The sequence below is a fragment of the Maylandia zebra genome, linkage group LG7 (genome assembly GCF_041146795.1).
Source record: "Maylandia zebra isolate NMK-2024a linkage group LG7, Mzebra_GT3a, whole genome shotgun sequence".
Lineage (NCBI taxonomy): Eukaryota > Metazoa > Chordata > Actinopteri > Cichliformes > Cichlidae > Maylandia > Maylandia zebra.
The window spans coordinates 60957371-60979360 of NC_135173.1; the positions used below are offsets into that span (position 1 = coordinate 60957371).

At 41.8% G+C, this 21990-nt stretch overlaps 1 protein-coding gene across 1 annotated transcript; it reads right to left on the reverse strand.

Moving 5' to 3' along the window:
• Nucleotides 1-505: 505 nt before the first annotated feature.
• Nucleotides 506-21402, reverse strand: sptlc1 (serine palmitoyltransferase, long chain base subunit 1). The gene is made up of 15 exons (XM_004575036.4): nt 21302-21402; nt 18050-18157; nt 17881-17975; nt 15625-15718; nt 15187-15259; nt 10406-10538; nt 5600-5729; nt 5367-5456; nt 5000-5107; nt 3675-3770; nt 2696-2792; nt 2554-2608; nt 2200-2317; nt 1316-1389; nt 506-1002 (listed from the first exon to the last, which is right to left on the reverse strand). Exons 1-15 carry the CDS (start codon nt 21353-21355, stop codon nt 906-908), a joined length of 1422 nt encoding a protein of 473 aa, XP_004575093.1. The 5' UTR covers nt 21356-21402; the 3' UTR covers nt 506-905.
• Between the last annotated feature and the right edge of the window lie 588 nt (nt 21403-21990).

The following is a 21990-nucleotide window of genomic DNA, read 5'->3' on the forward strand; positions in this document are numbered from 1 at the left end:
AATCACATTTAGGCAGATGTTGTTGTGATTTGGCACTTTATAAATAAAACCAAATGGAACTAAAATGGTTGCACAATTGAGAAAGGTGAAATATTGTATAAAGAAACCATAAACATGTGAGAAGACATCTAAAAATAAATGTTCACAGGTAGAAACAACAGCCAGTCAGTTGTTTTATCTGAAATATTTCAATTCAGCACATCAAAATCTTTTAGTAGTTGGACACTGTGTCTTCAGTGTTGCTATTTTCTGAAAAACTGTTGAATACTGTTATTAGCAATAAGAACTCAGTTTCTACTCCAGTCTTCTATGGATGTCCTCTCTGTGACCTCAGTTTGGGCCTTGAGAAAACTCAAAGCTAGTATTTTCACATGTCACATCGAGTTATATGCTGGACTCCAGGCAACATCGAGATTTCTCTTTGAAAACAAAGAGCTTTCCAAAATCTGTTATGCGTAATCATAAACTACACAATGCAATCATCTCAATTCTCTTGAAAATGATCCAAGGTGTAAAAATCTGTATTTATTTGTTACAAAAGTGGAACAACTGTGCACAGTTCAAGTAGGAGTAGACTGCAGACACAAATCAATCAAAAAGTACAACAGGCTTTTTTGGTCATTAAATAGAAAGGCAACAAGTCATTTGTTTTGTGGAAATCAACTTTAGTTCTAACTGAAAATGTTCTCTAATAGTGTTTGGGGGGCATTTTTACTCAGAGCAGAAAGGCCCACACTAACTTTCAACATGTAGAACATATAACACAATATTAATAAGGAAGAAAATTTATCATTAACATTCATTCATTAGTAGAGATCTCACGAGTCGGTCCGCATCTTGCGGATCAAGCTGTTGTTTTACCCAACCAGTGGTGTAGACTTCTGTTAAAGCTCCAGTGATGTCTGCTAACTTATGAGGAGCGCTGAAGCTGCCTCTCTGATACAAGCCACAGCCTTCTGGATGTCTTCCTCTGTTTGTTCAATGGTGACCACCACTCTGATACTGGAGACACACAGGTGGAGCAGTGAGACACACTGAGACTGTGTAAAGGTAATGTTATTTAAACAAATTATTTCAATCAAATGTTTGAATGCTTCAAACAAAATCACCCTCAAATGAGACTTTAACTCATCAAATAATAAAGCACGTACAACCCCAACGGGTCATGGCAGATGGCTACCCCACGCTAAACCTGGTCCACCGCCAAAAAAGCTATGGACCATTGAGATACAAATGCATTAAAGTACTAAACAATGTTAAACCCCATGACAGAACTAATAATGTGCCAGGTGCATAGAAATGTAGGGTCTTTTACCTGGGAGGTGGAAGAAAGCGCTCCTCTTTTTCCAGACACCGAGCTAGGGTCAGAGCCACGTGTCTTTCCATACACTAAGACAGAAATCATAGAAACTCGATGAGAAACTAAACATATTTTATACAGTATTCCATCACGTGATCGATGGGAACTCGAAAGTGAATTATAAGAATGTTTTGGGCATAAGACAATACAGATACTAAAAACACTGTGTACTACTGATCAAATGATGAAAGCACTATGCAGTCGCATCCTATTACAATGTAGTCCCAGTCTTAACCATATACCATACTATTCACACAAGTAAATGGTAAATGGACTGATTCTTATATAGCGCTTTTCTACTCTCCCGGAGTACTCAAAGCGCTCTATACAACGTGCCTCATTCACCCATTCACACCCACTCATACAAGCACTTCTAAACACTGTTGGCCTTTAAAAAACCAAAAAAACCAAAACTATATTTGTGAAGTTATGGTACTATCTTGCTGTCATCTAAAATAATGTGCCAATGACATGTCCATACTTTTGCGTTTTGATGGGGACGCCCCTTAAACTTAACCCCATTGGGGATTAAGTGTAAGAAGGTAGTTACAGTGAATTGTTTCATTGTTTCTTGTGTATTTGTGCCTTAGTGGCAGGTTTTACAGTGAAAATTGTTTTATTGTTTTCTGCAACAACCTGACTTGTTGTCTGCAAAATGCACACAAGTACAGGGTACTTGCGCCTTATTCGCAGGTCGTGTTATAAAGTGTTACCGGATTTCATCTTGACTTTGACACTCTGTCTGAAGTTATATATGAAATCCCACAGAGGTCTCCAAAAACTTTAAATAACAGTTTCAGTGTGCGACTGATTGAATTATCTGGTACTGTTAGACTTACATAATCGACAACTGAACGGAGCTGCTTCATGTCAGATTCCCTGGAACCAGAACTTCTCTCTAGCTCCAAGTGAAGAGCTGGGGCCACTGGAACTCCAGCTAACTTTAGACCTGGTGTTCTGTTTCACATAGAAAATAAAGCAAACATATACCAAAACACAATTTATTATGGACACTGTAAAGGAAGACAAAGCCAGAGCATAATTTGAATGTAAGCCTATGTGTTTCCTCTATGTGTGAAAGGCTGTAGTGTCTGGGGATGCAAATAATGATGCTGAATCAGAAACCTGATGTGGAGGGACACCTCCCCCACCTACAGAAGGAAAAAAAGAAATCATCATAAACACAAACATACCCTTGTAAAGCGTTGTAGACATGTTTGCACTTTTCTCTGAGGACTCGAAAAACATCTGCAAAACAGAAGAAATTCTTTTTACAAAAATTCTAATGATAATGTATTTTTCCGGAGCTGGAGTGGATGAGAACAGATTGTGTACCTGGGTCCTCCTCCATGATGTTGAGAGCCTCGATAGCAGCAGCAGCCAGCATGGGAGGCAGAGAGGCAGAGAAACAGTAGCCTTGACCTGAGAGACGCTACAAAATACATTAAAAAAAAAAAAAAAAAAAAAGTTTTACTAAATCATATCTTCATGATTAACGTGCTAAAATTGATCACCTTAAAAATACCTATCGATTAATGGAATAACAAACCAGCAGTTCTGGCCCATATCAGTATAATTTCAGCTTACGTTTCCCCAGATTCACTTCACTCAGCTAGGTGTAATGACTGAGGTCTGAGTTTACAGTTAGGCCTAGAAACTGTTGGCACCTTATTAAATGTGTCTTTAAACATTTCCCAAAAGATTTGAGAACACATCCACAATGAAAGTAGTTTACTTTTGTTTCATATTAAAATATTATAAATGTTCATATTTTCTATCATAAAATTCGACCAATTGAGATGGAATGAGAGGAGAGACACCATCCTGTTCTCGGTGCTCGCTTCAAAAGCCTGCATCTCTACTTCACCTATTAAGACAGCAAAGCTTCATAATAGAAGAGTTCTGGTGCTTAACCGGCCTTCTTGCAGTCCAGACTTTTCACCAATTAAAAACACTTCGCAAAGTCACAGCAACTGGTCTCCTCAGTTCACAGACATTTGTGGCGCTGCTACACAGTAGGGGTGATGTGGGCCGCGAGTTTGAGACCCCTACTCTATAAAATATGATTAAAATATGGGTCAATGAGATTTGCAAATCATTGCATTCTGTTTTTATTTAAATTGTACTTCAGTATAAAATGTAACTAGGCGTGTAAATAAGTGAAACGTTACAAAAAAGCAACAGATATATACTAGATATAATGATTTGTCAAGCATTTGATTAATCACTAATCTTGACAACGACATGTAAAAATGCTGGCTGATTATCTGATGATGCATTACAAGACAGACTCCCAACACGGCTGTTACAGTACCTGGTGGTCGATGACAAAGGAGCGGCCGCAGCAGAAACCTCCGATGGAAGCCAGAGCATTTTCCATGTTAGCACTTATCAGGTCAATGTCATCTATCTGCAAGAAACACAGTTTTTTCATTTTGCTAAGATAGATTTAAAATGAAGCAATCAAAGTGCAATTTAATGACAAACTGTCATATTTGTTTTAAAAAGTTAAATAAAAACAGATTTTCTTCATTTTTGTCACTACAAATTTCACTTTAAGTATTCTACACATTTTATTTTTGCATCATTGTGAAATAAAACTATACACCACTCAAAACTGTCACTAGCTGTCTTTTGCAATGTGAAGTTTATTATTAGTCCCTCTGCAAAATACAACAAAATAAAAGTTTTTGTTATATTTTAACAAGTCAATTCTGAGCAACTGATGCATCTATTGATCTGTCGTGATTCACTCCCTTTTCTTACCACTAAAATGAAAGTTTGAGACTTTTATCTTTAATAGCTTTTGAGACATTCGTGTTCAAACATTGCCTCAGATTTCAATGTGGGAGGAAACTGCCTGAAAGTAGGCTGACAGAACAGTTTTCAAAACTGCTCTGTCAACCGCACACACACACGCACGCACACGCACACCAGATACTTGGACCACAACATTTTTATGGCAATCAGAAAATGGTTGAGCAGAAGGCCCACATTAGATTCACTAATCTAAATGAAGCAGGCTATCATTAGACCTAGACAAACATCTACAGGCCTACTAAAGAAAGTTCAGAAGCTTTAAGTGTGGCTGTAACCGACTGGTACACCACGGTACGCCAAAGTGCTAGAAGACAGCTAAAATGGATGGCTGCATAACGTTTCCCTTTGCAAGCAAAACCCCTTCATAACATACAGCCAAGTCAAGAATACTGGCGAAGAAGAGGTCCACATAAATGAGGAGACACACATTTCTTTCCTTTCTTTTTTTCGTTAGTGCAAATCACTAGTCTGCTAACCAAAGATTCAGATATTGCCATTAACAAAAATTAGTCCGAAAGGATTGTGCATTTGTGCAAGCTCAATGTAATGGTAAATCTTACAAAGCTTTACAACAAATAAAATTCAGCATTTGATCGTGTCCATAGATTCCAGACGTTACATAGCCATTGTCTGCAAAGAAACCTTCTATTTTATTTATATTTCAATCACTTTTATTTATTTGATTGCATCAGCTGACCTAGACTAGTTTGACTATGGTAAAGCTACCAAGAGAGAAAGATAATAACACATTTTGAATCAGCTGTTAAACTGTTTACTGCCAGTATTAAGTATTTTTGCATTTCAAGCTAAACTACTCACATTGACCCCAAAGTGTTCTGTGACTCCTCGGCCATGGTCTCCCAAAACACCAAATGACATGCTCTCCTCAAGAAAGATCCGCACCTTGTATTTGTACTTGAGTTTTACCTGGAAGTTAGAAAAACATAAAAAACAAAACATAAAGTCAATAAATGGCAAAAGTATCTATGTGTACACTATCTGGTATAATCAAGAAATCAAGCGGGTGGTGAATGATTTAGTCTACTGTAGTAGACGGACATCAGCTCAACTACAGAAGGTGAACGATGTTAAGCCATAATATTTGCCTGTGCTTTGGTGGGGTTTTTTAACTTTTTTCTGCAAAACAAGCAAAATTAAATTGGAAACAAAATTGTTTTCCATTTACCAGTTCAGGCAGAGGACAGATATCTGCAGTGTTGATGTAGAGCCCCTCCACTACAATGAACTTCCGGGTCACTCGAGCTTTGCGAGGATTCTGCAAGAGAAACATTCTTATTTGGAGATTTTTTAAAAAACCCAATGAAAATAGCGAGAATGTAGAAGCATTTAACATCCTGTACCACCTGTAACACCATTACAGCACATTTGTGACACTTGAGTTTCTCAAACGGTCCTAACCTTCAGGTCCTCTAGCTCCTGCTCCTTAAGCAACCTCTCCAAGTCCTCCATGTCATTGTGTTTGAAGTACTTGATTAAGCTGCGGGATGCCTGAAGACCTTTTTGTATAGCGAAACAGGCTGCTTCATCTCTGAAAGGAAACAAAAGAGAAAACATTAAACTATGGAACCAAAATATCCCACACTTGGAGTCAGTCAGACTTACACATGGTAGGTAAATCAGTCTGTGCAAACAAAATCTGACTGACAATCACTTCATCCAGTCCATCAACATGTCTATGAAACCCCACCCCTACAAGACTCCTCAAACAATTCTTAACAGTAATTACTGCCTTTCAGTATTATCAGTTTATTTTTAATAACAGGTTACATATTACAGGCTTTTAATGTGGTTAAACCATTACTTAAAAAGCTCTTACATAATCCAGCTTTATTCAAATATAGATCAATTTCACAGACCAAAACCTAGTGAAGCTTAATAATCGTCTTATGGCCTCTGGCAGTGGCCTGAAAACGGCTTGTCCTGTTACACCTCAGTGCCGCATTCAACCGTTGATCACAACAGTTTACAGAGACTAGAATACACTGTTAGCTATAAAGGCAAAACACTGTGCTGTTGTCTGACAGATTAAAATTTGTACATTTAAAGAAGAAGTCTCCTTCACATACAGAAGTTAGTCTTGGAGTTCTACAGAAAACTTTATGTTAGACATGCTTTTCTTAGGCAATTTATTTAAAAAACAATTTACACATTTCTGTTGCTGTACAGATGATACTCAGTTATTATCATCTAAAATGTTATCCAAAAGTTTTGAGCAGCCCATGATTTGAATGATTTGACTTTTTTTTTTTAAATTATTTTGTTTGATCATATTAGTTCCTCAAAAAGCCCACCCTCGGCCTGGTGGTAATTATTCATTTTTTCATCTAAAAACACTCCTCTTTTATTGATTGACCTGTTACATGTAGCTCTGGCTCATGTTTACGTGTAACTACCGTAATTGTCGGGCTATAAGCCGCTACTTTTTGCACAAGCTTTGAACCCTGCGGCTTTTAGTCAGGTGCGGCTTTTCTATGGATTGTCCATGATTTTTGTCATATCGTAAGACGATTTGTTTTGTTTGTTCCGCTGTTGTACGGCACTACGTTGCCTGGCGGAAGGGCATGTGATCAGACACACAGTATCTGGGTTCAAGAGTGGTATGTTGGTCACGTGTCCATCCGCCAGGCAACATAGTGCCGTACAAGTAGCGCGAAAAACAAACTTCAAATTAACGCTACGCCAGGGGTGGCCAACCAGTCAGAGACCAAGAGCCACTTTTTTTTTACTGTGTGTCTCTCTCTCTCTCTCTCTCCCTCTCTCACACACACACAAAATACACACATCTCTGCTCAGCCAGATTTATTGTAAATGTCACACACACCCATGTTAATGACAGAAATGGACTCCTACAGTACTAAAACCACAGGCCAGTCATTTTCAACAATGAACATTGTGTGCACTGTCTCACACACACAAACTCTCAGTTCAACCAAGTCCACAAACAAAAATATAATAATCTACAATAGCATTTACTTTTATAATGCATGTTGTTTAGTGGGACTTCTGGCATTCCTTGCCTTGAACAATCCTCTTTAAATCTGGCTTGTATTCCGTTGTTGTCACTCGAAGCAATTCTTTCACATGTGTGTCCGTCAGAACAGATCGATGCTTTGATTTCACATGTTTTAGGGTAGAAAACACAGACTCGCAGACGTATGTTGACCCAAACATTGACAGTATCTTAAGCGCAGCCCGTTTGACATTGGGGTATTTTTCCATTGGCACACTTTTCCAGAACTCAATGGTCCCTTCCCTTAAAGCAGGTTTCAATTGGTCCTCTTCACAAAGATCGATCATCTCCAACTCAGCCGCAGCTTCATCTGTGACTAGCGGGACTTTCAAACAGCCGGTCTCTGCATTAAATGGGTCGACGAGGAACGTAATCTGTGGCCTTTTCAATTGTAGATCATGGAACCGGGTCACGAAGCTTTCGTGCAAGTTTTCAATCAGCGTTGCATATCTGGCTCTTTGCTTACTCAGGGCAGCACTGGCGACTTGCCCGCTGGCTTTTAGCAGAGTGGGAAAATGCGTTAAATCTCCCTTTTTAATATGTGTCTTGAACAGCTTCAGTTTGTTGACAAACGCAAACACACTTTGCACTAGGTCAGGGAGCATTTTTAACTTACCCTGCAGGGTCAGGTTCAGTCTGTCCAAGTGACACAGCATGTCGACCAAAAAGGCCAGATCCATAATCCACTTGAGGTCCGAGAGCTCGGGATAGTCCTTGTCCTTCTTTTCCATAAACAGTTTCACGGCATCCAAAAGCTCAAAGAAGCGAGAGAGTACCTGGCCTTTTGACAGCCACCTCACAGTGCAGTGCAGCGGCAGGTCACCTGGAAGCCCTTGGTCCAGCTCAGCGATGAGATTCTTGAATTGCCTGTGGTTAAGCGCATGTGTGCGGATATAGTTGACGATTTCCATCACAGGCTTCACGACGTTATCTAAATTCAATGATTTAGACACGAGTTGCTCCATGTGGATGATGCAGTGGAAATTCCAAAAGTCAGGAATAGTTTGGTCAGCTTTGCACAGCCCCACAAGCCCGTTCACAGATCCCATCATGGCTGGTGCTCCATCCGTGGCTATTGCAGTTAATTTTGTTATGGGCAGATTTGCTTTTTCAAATGCAGCCATCATGGTTTCTTTCACATCTATGCCACGGGTTCTGTCTTTTAATGGCACAATATCCAGGAGTTCTTCTTTGATCACACAATCGTTTGAAACAGACCGTGCAAATATTGCCAACTGAGGCTTGTCTTGTATATCACAACTCTCATCCAATGCGACACTAAAATACTCACATGCTTGAAGGTCAGAGTGCAACTGTGATTCAATAGCCGTGTTAATGTCCGATATTCTGTGTTCAACAGTGTGGCGGGACAGTTGGACGTCTGATACCATGCGTTTTAATTTGTCGTTTTCAGGAGACAAGATTTCAACAACATCACTGAGGCATTTTTTAACGAACTCCCCTTCATTGTATGGCTTTTTAGCCCGTGCAATGTTCCAAGCCAGCTGATAGGATGCGAGCGTTATGGTCTCTGACCGCTTCGTAAATTTTTGGAAAAACTGTATCTGCTTTTCTGCCTGACTTTTCAAAGTGGCCAACTCGTGCTTGCGAAGTTCAGTCCCTTTTGGAAATTCCTGGTCGATGTTAGCATGGAGTGAGCTGAAGTGGCGCTGAAGATTTGAAGCTTTGAAATGTGCTAATGACGTCTGACATATAAGGCAGAATGGCTTACCATTGCGTTCAACAAAAAAATATAAACTCTCCCACTCTGTTAAAAACGTCCTGTGTTCATCTTCATATTTTCTTTTTGCTGTGCATTTTTTTCCTGCCATTTTAAGGGCGAACTTGCTCCTACTGGGAAACTTTGCGGTATTTTCATCTCACACACATGCGCATTTGATGAAAATACCGTATTGAACTCAAGCGAAGCGAACGCGCACATTTTAAAACAACAACATAAAAAAAATCAAAACACAAACTTTGATATGAACGTAAGAGCCGCATGAAACCAGGCAAAGAGCCGCATGCGGCTCGAGAGCCGCGGGTTGGCCACCCCTGCGCTACGCGTTCAGCGGGAGGCGTGGATGACGAGCGGCGATAAACTTGCGAAAAGCAAGTTATGCTCAACTCCACCGGTGAAATCTGACAGCGTGGAAAAGTGTGAAAACATCCATGATCACCAACGGATTTCGAAGGGCTGGACTGCTGCATGATGGAGAGGAGGACACCACCACGGCCCTTCTGAGGGTGTTCGACTCTGACAACGAGGATTTCTTTGGTTTTGTAAGTGACAACGAAGGAGAGAAGCTGAGAGTGGATGACGTAGCCATCCTGAGCCTGTTCGTATCCGACACTGGAGAAGAGGACTTTGGTGGTTTTAGTGCGCAGGAAGATGGTGGTGAATGACTGACTTTTCTTCTTGTTAAAGCCGTGTCACTGCACCTGAGCCTAAAAGGTAGTCTGAATCTATTTTTCTGGTGTGCTGCAGGTTATTGTTATGTACTACATTTGTTACTCATTTATGAAGCACAGTACATGTTTCGTACTTGTAATTACCGCTACTTGTACATATACCTAAAAAGTTGTGCAAATATGTACCCATAACTTGTTTTTTCAAAATATTAATAAAAGGGGTGTGTCTCCAAACAGCCATCTCTTTCCTGACAATTCCCTTTGTGCATATTCTCTTACATATGATAAGTCAACATTGAAACACCTGCGGCTTTTGGTCAGGTGCGGCTAATGTATGTACAAAACAGGATTTTCCCCTGATTTTAGCTTGTGCGGCTAATATTCAGGTGCGCTTTGTAGTCCGGGAAATACGGTAGTTTCTGTGGATGGTATTACACTGACCTCCAGTAACACTTTGAGGAGTCTTAGGGGTGTTTTCTTGTCTAGGATGTGTTCTTCCATATTCACATTCAACTAGTATGTAGGAGACTGCTCTAACACCTCTATTTAAAGCTTTCATTTGAATCACAATGTCACAGTAAGGGTACTAATACGGACTAGAAAGACACCTTAGACATGTTTCCTATTTTAGTTTCTTTTTGAGTCCCTGTTAAATCCAGAACTTAAAATCTCTGTCCTCACAAAGGCCACATAAAATAAACAAAACTAAAGCTAACTGAAGATTGGTTTAATTGAGTGAGGGGTGTTATATTGGTATACATATTATGAGAAACAACACTCACACAAAGATGATGTCACCCCTCTTGGAGTAGGCAGGTATTGCACTAGCAATAGTCGCAAAGCCATATGAATAAAGAATGGCCTCTTCAGTTTTCATGAATTTGGAGAGACGGCTTTCCAGCTCCAGGTGAACATCTGGGGGCAAGGAAACATAACATTAGTTACTAATTGGTTACATTTTTTAGATGTCACTTACCATTACCTTTAGTATTTCTGAGTTTTTAGTGGATGTGGTTTAATCAGAGGTAAAAAACTACTGCACTTTGAAAGAAAGACTGTCAAGACACCAAACAACAGTATGATTTTAAATATTTGTGCTTGACTGAGAAAAGTCTCAGTTCATCACTTAGCATTAGATACATTCACTTGCTTATCCCTTGACAGCTTAACAAGGCTCATTAAAAAATACGATAAGGCTGTCTATCCCATTTATCATGGCAGAAAGACTTAAGGATAATGACAAAATTATAATACCAAGAGAAAATCTGAGAAACTGGAAAACTCCAGTGAACTTAATAAGATATAGTTGGATATATAGTTGTGCGAGTGACTCAAACTATGGTTTGAGTGAATGTTTCTTGGTGTGTGAAAGAAGTTGCTGCGGTGATGGAAAGTAAATGTCCATACTAAGGTAGAATGAGTATGACTATTGGTATTTGCTTTACTACTGTGGTTTCACTAATTCATTTGAATTAACTTGTTGCATGATCTGATGATTGAGTCATTAGGTCTTTTTCCAAAATTATCCTCCTTGTATTATCCCTAGACGGCTGGAATTTCGATTGCAAATCAACAGCTAACATATAAATGCTTAAGCTAACATAACGTAACTAATGTCATGCCCCGTAGTAATTAGGCTACTCAGAAGCCATCCTAATATTTCGGTCTTTGTCGTTTCAAAAAAATATAATGTTAAAATCTCAAATAAATAGTCTGACACCCCCCTCCTTGAATCTCTACCTTATCGTGGTGGAGGGGTTTGTGTGTCCCAGGGATCCCAGGGGCTATGTTGTCTGGGGGCTTTTGCCCCCTGGTAGAGTCTCCCATGGCAAACTGGCCCTGGGTGAGGGACCAGACAAAGAGCGATTCATAAGACCCTTATGAAAAGGACACCGAGGGAACAGTTTACCCTGCCCGGGATAGGGTTTACCCTGTTTACCCTGCCCCGCCCTGGAGCCAGGCCCGGGGAGGGTGCCCGAGGGCGAGCGTCTGGTGGCCGGGCCTTAGTCCATGGGGCCCGGCCGGGCACAGCCCGAAGAGGAGACATGGGCCCATCCTCCCGCAGGCCCACCACCCGCAGGAGGCGCCATAGGGGTCGGGTGCATTGTGTGCCAGGTGGCGGCCAGGAGCGGAGGCCCTGGCGGACTGACCCCCGGCTGCCAAGACTGGCAATAGGGACATGGAATGTCACCTCTCTGGTGGGGAAGGAGCCTGAGTTAGTGCGTGAGGTTGAGAGGTACCGGCTAGATATAGTCGGCCTCACCTCTACGCATGGCTTGGGCTCTGGAACCAGTCTCCTGGAGAGGGGCTGGACTCTGTCTCAGTCTGGAGTTGCCCCTGGTGAGAGGCGGCGGGCTGGGGTGGGTATTCTAATATCCCCTCGGCTTGCTGCCGGTACGTTGGGGTTTTTCCCGGTGGACGAGAGGGTTTGTTCCCTGCGCCTTAGGGTCTGGGAACGGGTCCTGACTGTCATCTGCGCTTATGCGCCGAGTGGCAGTTCAGAGTACCCAGCCTTCTTAGGGTCCCTGGGGGGGGGGGGGGGGGGGGGGGGGGGGGTGCTGGAGGGTGCTCCACCTGGAGACTCTGTTGTCCTGCTGGGAGACTTCAATGCTCACGTGGGTAACAACAGCGAGACCTGGAGGGGCGTGATTGGGAGGAACGGCCTCCCTGATCTGAACCCGAGCGGTGCTTTGTTATTGGACTTCTGTGCTAATCACAGTTTGGCCATAACGAACACCCTGTTCGAACATAAGAGTGTCCATAAGTGCACGTGGCACCATGACGCTCTAGGCCGTAGGTCGATGATCGATTTTGTAATCGTATCAGCAGACCTGCGACCATATGTTCTGGACACTCGGGTAAAGAGAGGGGCTGAGCTGTCAACTGATCACCACCTGGTGGTGAGTTGGATCAGGTGGCGGGGGAGGACGCTGGACAGACCTGGTGCACCTAAACGCGTAGTGAGGGTGTGCTGGGAACGTCTAGCAGAGGCCCCAGTCCGCGAGATCTTCAACGCACACCTCCGGCAGAGCTTCAACAGCATTCCGAGGGAGACTGGGGACATTGAGTCCGAATGGACCATGTTCAGCGTCTCCATTGTCGAAGCTGCTGCACTGAGCTGCGGCCGCAAGGTGGTTGGTGCCTGCCGTGGTGGTAATCCCTGAACCAAATGGTGGACACCAGAGGTGAAGGGAGCCACCAGGCTGAAGAAGGAGTCCTATCGGGCTTGGTTAGCCTGTGGGACTCCGGAGGCAGCCGACAGGTATCGACAGGCCAAGCGGAATGCGGCTCGGGCAGTGGCTGAAGCAAAAACTCGGGTGTGGGAGGAGTTCGGAGAGGCCATGGAAAAAGACTTTCGGACTGCCTCGAAGAGATTCTGGCAAACCGTCAGACGTCTCAGGAGGGGAAAGCGGTGCTATACCTGCACTGTGTATAGTGCTGGCGGAGCACTGCTGACGTCGACTGAGAAAATTGTCAGGCGGTGGAAGGAATACTTCGAGGACCTCCTTAATCCCACTGACACGTCTTCCGAGGAGGAAGCAGAGTCTGGGGATGAGGGGAATGACCCGCCAATTTCCGGGGGCGAGGTCACTGAGGCAGTTAAACAACTCCTTGGTGGCAGAGCCCCTGGTGTTGATGAGGTCCGCCCCGAGTTCCTGAAGGCTCTGGACGTTGTAGGGCTGTCCTGGTTGACACGCCTCTGCAATGTTGCGTGGAGATCAGGGGCAGTACCTGTGGACTGGCAGACCGGGGTGGTGGTCCCCATCTTTAAGAAGGGGGACCGGAGGGTGTGTTCCAACTACAGGGGGATCACACTCCTCAGCCTCCCTGGGAAAGTCTATGCCAGGGTGCTGGAAAGGAGAGTTCGTCCGTTAGTCGAACCTCGGATACAGGAGGAACAATGCGGTTTTTGTCCTGGTCGTGGAACACTGGACCAGCTCTTTATCCTCTCCAGGATACTTGAGGGTGCATGGGAGTTTGCCCAACCAGTCTACATGTGTTTTGTGGACTTGGAGAAGGCATTCGACCGTGTCCCTCGGGGTGTCCTGTGGGAGGTGTTGCGGGAATATGGGGTGTCTGGCCCATTCGATCCCTATACAACTGTTGCAAGAGCTTGGTTCGCATTGCCGGCAATAAGTCGGACTCGTTCCCGGTGGGTGATGGGCTCCGCCAGGGCTGCCCTTTGTCTCCGGTTCTGTTCATAATTTTTATGGACAGAATTTCTAGGCGCAGCCAAGTGGCGGAGGGCTTTCGCTTTGGTGGCCTCAGAATCTCATCTCTGATTTTTGCAGATGATGTGGTTCTGTTGGCTTCATCGGGTGAGGGCCTCCAGCTCGCACTGGAACGGTTCGCAGCCGAGTGTGAAGCAGCGGGAATGAGGATCAGCACCTCCAAATCTGAGGCCATGGTTCTCAGCCGGAAAAGGGTGGAGTGCCCACTCCGGGTCGGGGATGAGTTCCTGCCCCAAGTGGAGGAGTTCAAGTATCTCGGGGTCTTGTTCGCGAGTGATGGGAGAAGGGAGCCGGAGATCAACAGACGGATTGGGGCTGCAGCTGCAGTAATGCGGACGCTGCACCGGTCCGTCGTGGTGAAGAGGGAGCTGAGTGTAAAAGCGAAGCTCTCAATTTACCGGTCGATCTACGTCCCTACCCTCACCTATGGCCACGAGCTGTGGGTAGTGACCGAAAGAACGAGATCGCGGATACAAGCGGCAGAAATGAGCTTCCTCCGAAGGGTGGCTGGCCTCTCCCCTAGAGATAGGGTGAGAAGTTTGGCCATCCGGGAGGGGCTCAGAGTAGAGCAGCTGCTGCTCCACATCGAAAGGAGCCAGCTGAGGTGGTTCGGGCATCTGACAAGGATGCCCCCTGGGCGCCTCCTGGGTGAGGTGTTCCAGGCATGTCCCACCGGGAGGAGGCCCCGGGGCAGACCCAGGACACGCTGGAGAGATTATATCTCTCGGCTGGCCTGGGAACGCCTTGGTATTCCCCCGGATAAGCTGGAGGAGGTGGCTGGGGAGAGGGAGGTCTGGGCCTCTTTGCTTAGGCTGCTGCCCCCGCGACCCGGCCCCGGATAAAGCGGATGAAGATGGATGGATAGTCTGACACCAATATGTCACAGATTTAAAAACGATCTTCAGTTTTCGTGTTTGCAACATCTTCTGAAAACCTGACCTCTGACTTTAAGGTCAATCCAATCTAAGACTTCTAAGAAATGGTGTCAATTTAAAAATCCTTACAAAAGCGGGTGGCCATGCCGCTCAGTCGTTTAAGGGTGAGCTATAACTGCAGAAAATAAGTTGTCCTATAGTTAACCCTTGAGGTAAGCCAAATTTCTGTATAAATGGGTTTGATTTCTCTGACAACACATCGTTTTATGTCAGCAAGATATTCATTCAAACCAAGAAAAGAATAAATTAAGGGTATATTTAGGAAATAATTAGATTATCAAAGAGTTTAATTACTTTTCTTACAAGTGTAGCTTAACATCAAATGGTGGAATGTTAATAGAAGATAAAAGTACCCCATCAGCCTTTTACAGCTGAGGGGTGAAAAGCTAAACTCACCAAAGGTCCCATAGAAGCCTCTTGGACCACAAGTGCCCACACCATATTTCTTCAGTGATGCCAAAGCCTTTTGCTGTAATGAAAAATTAGCTTATAATTCTAAAATTAGAACAAATTCAAGTTTTAATAAAACTCATTGACTGAGGCATACTGTCAATGTCACACTGTGTTTGTGCATAATTCAAAGAATTATTTTTGCTAGCAATAATACAACTTAATAGTTGCTTCTGATAAAAACTGCACTGCCCACTGGGCAAGTCATTCACTGGGCGACCTAGCTGTGTGTGTGGCTGTTTTAAATGAGGGGTTTTCCCTTCAGAACATAAATGTTGCCTAGATAAAGATTTAGCTATAACAGTAAATGGATAATTTAGCACATTAGAGGAAGAACATATCGTACTGAAATTACAAGGTTGCCTTTCAATAATAAATACCGACCTTAACCCGCTCATTATCAAGGAGACCCAGGAAGTTGAACGATGCAAAGTTTATGCAGTCTTTTCCATTGATTGTGATTTTGTGGCTGGGAGGTCTGTAACAGAAATTTTGCATTTGAATCTTTATTTTATCATCTTACATACTCAAGGCACAAATCAGATATTTACAAAAATCGGATATTTTCATTTTCATCCAAGCTGTCAAGATGTAATTTAAGCTCGGATTGATTTTTTTTTTTCCCTTTTACTTTTTCTCGAGTATATGAAAAACATTATCATTTAGTTTGAGATCAAGTAAGTGACTCAGTCATTTACAAGTATTCAATTTTTGCCAGAATAAGCCCTTGGCCTGCTTTTGTGAAGGTCATTTAGCTGAATCTCAAATGCTACACCCTTCGTATTATCCTGCTACTATCAGCAGTCACACAGCAGTTTTAGATATTATATAGCAAAGACTAACCCGGGCTTCCTGTTCTCGAGCGTAAGCAGTGGTTTACACTTTGTTTTAAATCTTCATTCATTATAGTGACTTTTGATTATAGACATTGGCAAAGATATTGTGTGGTTTTTTCCCATATTACTAACATGCCAATTTGTTTGTTGTGATTTATTATCAGCCAGACTCATATTTGCTTTAAATGACAAATTTATTTAAGACGGAGTGATTTATCCAAGTCTGGGATGGTATGTGTTAACGGCCGCTCATAGATCCTACCTGCCGGATCTTCTTTTCATTGATATCGCTGTTATGACTGATGAAGCCGAGCTGGTGAGTTTCTGTGTTAACCAAGTAACGTGTTAAAGCTATAAATATGACTATTACTAAACTGTACTGTCATTAATAGTGTTGCTTTGTTAATGTTGTATGGTTGTTTTATTTTGTGTCTTTCAGTTGATTACCTGGCATCTGTAAAGGCACGGTTACTGTACTGGTGTTAGTTTATGGTTGTGGAATAAACTTATAAAAGGCAGCAATCAGATGTCCGAGCCTGAGTACGACACAGTTTCATCAGTTAAAACACACCCTTACGGTGGGAGTTTGCTAAATTAAAGGTAGTTAACTTAGTAAAAACCGTACAGATATGATCTCTACATCGAGTATACTATTTGAATAGATAGTGTCATGTTTTTTCTTAACCAAGTAAAGACTTCTCCAATGATGCTCTTCATCTTCTGTGGTCTTTTAGACATTTCCGTCTGTCTGAGCTTGACCAGTTAACTCCTTGTTTGTATGAATGTGCTAAATAACTGATTTGGCCACTTTAAATTTTTGGATATCTACCTGATAGATTTATTTGGGGTTTTCAGCTTAGGCATCTCTTGATACAACTGCCTATTACTTACAGTTGTTCCTTACTTCCCTGCCTGTTTTTATTGTCTTTTTGATATAGCCCTGTTAAAATCTTGTACCATTTCTGATGGGTATGTTTAGCAACTTAATTTTAGCCTCTTACACTTGCATAAGCTTTGGACTGCATATTCAAAGCACCTATGATCACCATGTGTGGAAAGGCAAAAAGATAAAAACTATCTTTGTCCAACTGCTTGTGGACTTGCCTAGCAGATTACCCATAATTATATTAAAGAACTTTATTTTTCTTAAGAGTATCAATGAAAAATCTTTAAAAGTAATTAGGGAGAGATGTTTCTCAAGATCCCAGAGCAACTGCCAAGACACTACTGAATCACTTAGCCAAGTCAAAAATTGTAGTCTTAAAAAAGGCAATCACTTGAACCCTGAACATAAATGGACTGTAGATCAAGAAAACCCCTGCTTCTGCAGAAGAAACATCTTCAAGCTAGACTGACACATGCTAAAGATAACCTGGAGAAAGGTTAATCACACTGGAAGTACATCCTCTGGTCAGATGACTAAGGTCTTTTCCAGAAGACCATAAAAGAGTTTGAGAGATCTGCCAAAAACAATGGGATGGGATTGCTTAGTAGATAAGTGCAGGACTGCTTGAAAACAAATGAAACTGTCACTAGGCTGTCATCCAGCTAAAAAGAAAAAAAATTAACTACCGGTATTAGCATTTTGGGTGGGATAATTCTGTTGGCAAATTAATGTAAGCATGCAAACTAAAACTAGTATATTTGGAAAAGTCATGCTAATCCTGGTTCAGAGGAAAAAAACGAATAATATTATTTTCACAGGGGGGCTAATATTTCTTTCGTCATCTGACTCTTATAGACATTTTGATTTAGTGAATACTTAAAACCTGTAAATAAAGCAGTGAGGTAACAGAGTGTTTACCCTGTGACAACATCATAGTTGAGGGTGGGATAGTCTTTGGAAACGGGAGGAACTAGCGCCTCTGGCTGCCATTCCTCAATCAGTTCCTCCTTTTCCTGTAATGTAGAATCATGTGAGAAGAGTTTGGTAACAAAAAATAATACTGTTTGATTTTCACCGCACGGTTTACCTTCTCTGTCAGTTTATACGTCTCATGAAGTTTGTAGGTCTTAGAGAATAGAAGCCTAATTATCCACAATATGAGGATTCCCTCCAAAATAAGGTGGTAAGCAGGAGCCTGAGGGGGGGAAAAAAAAATACTTGTTTTTGAAACATGCTCCAAAAAATGCATTTTTACACAGGAAAGAATTAAAATAAGTGGAAACATTTCAGAAACATTGCAAATGCCTGAATGAAATTTAAATGCAACATAAACAACTAAGCTGTAGAGAACTTAACACATCCATCAGATAGCTGTATAAAATCCCACCTCTAAATCTTTGAATTCCTGTTTTCAGTCGCATTGCCACAAGTGTACAAAAAGCAAGTGCCTAGCCAAGAAATGGGCCTTTTCAAACATTTACAAAAGAATGGGTTGCTCTAACGAGATTACTGAATTTGAGCATGGTACTGTAATATGATGTAGCAATTAAGTTTGTGAAATTTCTTGCCTCTGAGATATTCCATAACTAATTGTAATCGGTATTAGTGCAGAGTAGTAATGTTTATAATTCAAAGAAATTTAGCTGCGACGCTGCAGACCATGTGAAGTTCTAGAGCGGTAGTGCTAAGTGCTAAGGCACACCACTTGTAAAAGTTGAGCATTCCAAACCTCCTCTTAGCACATGAACTGTGCATCAGGAACTTCATGGCATTTATTTCCACAGCCAAGCATCTCTTATAAATGTAGTTGGCCCAATACTTTTTGATGTAGTAAAAGAGGACTTGTAAGGGGTAAGTGTAACAGAGTAGGATGCTGACCAGGAGGATGAGGAAGAAGAGGAAGAACTGAAATGGCAGTAAAAACAAGTTCAGCACTGTTGAACACTCATGTCTTCAACCCAATCATGCTGGCTGCACCACCATGTGCAAGGTTACAAAAATTAAGAGGAACACAATCAGCTAAAACAACAGTGAGGTCCAAAGCATACTGCTGCATTTTTACTAGGGTTTCAACAAATAAAATAACTCAATTATAAAAAATCCTCAACACAAATGTTTTGCTCCGATGCTTCGTTTAATACATGGCACTGTAGTGTGCAGTTGTTACCATGTAAACGCGAGCTTTTCACCCATGTTTGTGACTAAAAATAGACTTGCAATAGGAACATATCTAAGAACAAGCATATGAATACGTAGTATGAAGACATTAAGCCTACGCAGCCCCCAATTTTTCAACACAAAGACTTATAACACAACAGCAGCAGTGATAAAGTCAGGAAGAGTGAAATAAAACGTTTTTCTAGTGTTCAAAACAGCAGTGCTGCTCTTGTAATTGCCATTGAAACCTTTACTGGGAAAGGGTAGTGGTCCTTAATGAAAGCACCTGATCAACAAACTCTGACATGAAGAAAAGTGAAATTTCTAGCTTCTCCATCCACCACTGTTTGCTTTATACAGCGAGAAGCTACAGTAAAGCTGCAGAAATTATATTAAAATATGCAGATGAACTGTTAACTTAGTCTGACACATGTTTAAATTAGGCAGCCTGTTGAAGGCTGATGGCAGCCGTCCCACTTTCTATCGCAGTGACAACTGCAGCAAGCAGGGGGAGTCAGTTGACAGTTAACAGCTGAAATGTCCTATGTCCAAAATTAATGTCTTATGTTGGACACTGAATTATTATTAACATTCTTTATTAACCTCATACACCATCATAACAGAAAATTAAAGATATGAAGATGTGACAAACTAAGGATGAGGATACTTGCATGTCCAAGACAAGTCAACATTTTTCTAACTACCTAGATTGGGAATAATAATAATAATGATGATGATGATGGATTGGATTTATATAGCGCTTTTCAAGGCACCCAAAGCGCTTTACAATGCCACTATTCAGTCACTCTCACATTCATACACTGGTGAAGGCAAACTACAGTTGTAGCTACAGCTGCCCTGGGGCAGACTGACAGAAGCGAGGCTGCCATATCGCGCCATCGGCCCCTCTGGCCAACACCAGTAGGCGGTAGGGTAAAGTGTCTTGCCCAAGGACACAACGACCAGGACAGAGAGCCCAGGGATCGAACCGGCGACCTTCCAGTTACAGATACACTTCCCAACCCCCTGAGCCATGGACGCCTTAAATCTAGAGCCTAACTGAAAGAGGCAACAATTCACAAATACAGCCAATTTAAAATCAACAATTAATGTAGCTTGCATGAATGGACTGATTCTTATATAGTGCTTTTCTACTCTCTCTGAGAACTCAAAGTGCTTTATACAACATCCCACACTCACCCATTCACACAAGCACTTTCTTTTATGCTTTAAGTTCTTTCTATCTATAAGCATTCACACACTCAAAGTAACTTGGGGTTAATATTTGCCCAAGGATACTTGGCATGCAAACTGGGGCAACCTTCTGATTAGTAAGTGACCTGCTCTACCTCCTGAACTACAGCCACCCCACAGGACCATGCAAACTTCCACAGAAAGGCCACAGCTGGCTCTTATTCAAATCCAGAGCCTTCCTCTGAAGTGATAGAACTAACCACTGTTCTACTTGTCATTGCTTAAAAAATGTAACATGGACACTTGTGAATAGTTGAAGAGATCTCAAAGATAAAGTCTGCTCCTACTTCATTCCATCATGACAGTGCCCTACCAAATGACGGAAGAGACGCCCTGTACACACACAAGTAGCCGATCACTAACCAAAAACGTGAAGGAAGACAGAAATCTACAGTCAGACCACAAGAGTAATTCTAACAATAATAATAACAACAATAATAATATTAATAATAATAAAACAGCCAATCATAGCACTGATAAACAAAAGCTACAACACCTCCAAAAGTTGATTCTGTTCATCTGGACGTAGCGTTTTGTGAACAGAATCAACTTTTGGAGATTTACTTACCTGGATGATTGAGCATGCATCAAGACGTTAAAAAGCTACAACAGTTAGCCTGACATCGTCAGCATAGTTTGAAGCTCTTATCGTAGCAGCTCTATCGTACTATGTGCATTTAGAAACTTAACTCCAGCGCTGTAGCTCACCTAATGTGTAAGCAGTAGCTAGCTACTACATACTTCCTTGATGAGTTACTTCTTCGCTGAACAGCTACGGGCTAAGCCTTTCATCGGGTCGTAACCGAGAACTTTACAGTTAACAACCTGGGACAAATTTTACAGCACCAACGTATAGCCAAGCATAAGAAAAATCGAGTAAACGTCAGGGAATAATTCGGCCCAACAACTGAGGAAAAGAAACACTTACCTCATAAAACGCCTGGACCATTTCCACCAACACCCATTGCTGTCCGGTCGCCATGTTTGACTTCCTAAAACGTCACTTGCAATCACGCCACACCCCTATTACGTCACCCACCACTGCTACTGTCCTTATCTCACGATAATGACTTTATTTTTATATTTCTTAAAAAAAAATAAAATCAAATAATTAAACCACCCAAGTATAATTGCACAGCTTTTTATTATAATAAAAAAAAAAAATAAAAACTCTTACTCTATGCAATACTGTACTAAATGCCACTTTAAATCTTGTACTGCTCTAAAAATTTGCACTGCTGCTCACTCTTGCCACTTTATCTCATGTGCAATCACGTTGTCCGACCCCACCTCAATACATGAATACTGAGGTAAGGTGGTCCATCAATACATTTCTATTTTCTTTTATTTCTTGGAACTGTAATTTTAGTGTTATATTGCATTATAATTTTAACTTGCAGTGCTATATTGTACTATGCTGCTGAGAGACTTGTCTTCTGCTCCTCTAACACATTTCATTGCAATGTTGACCCTGTGCTAACTTGCTTATGACAAATATAGCTGAAAACTGGTGATTGAATGATTAAATTTAATTAAAATGAATAACTACATAAAGCATTAGTGTGATGAATGAATTTAATACTCGAAACTGACTGACTGTACTGAAACAAATTATCA

Coding starts and splice junctions, on each gene's coding strand:
- sptlc1 (XM_004575036.4), bottom strand. CDS start 21,355: ATGGCGACCGGACAGCAATGGGTGTTGGTGGAAATGGTCCAGGCGTTT. Junction 5,108..5,366: donor TCTGTCCTCTGCCTGAACTG/GTAAATGGAAAA, acceptor TCTAACTTCCAG/GTAAAACTCAAGTACAAATA. Junction 2,318..2,553: donor GTCTACAACGCTTTACAAGG/GTATGTTTGTGT, acceptor TATGTGAAACAG/AACACCAGGTCTAAAGTTAG.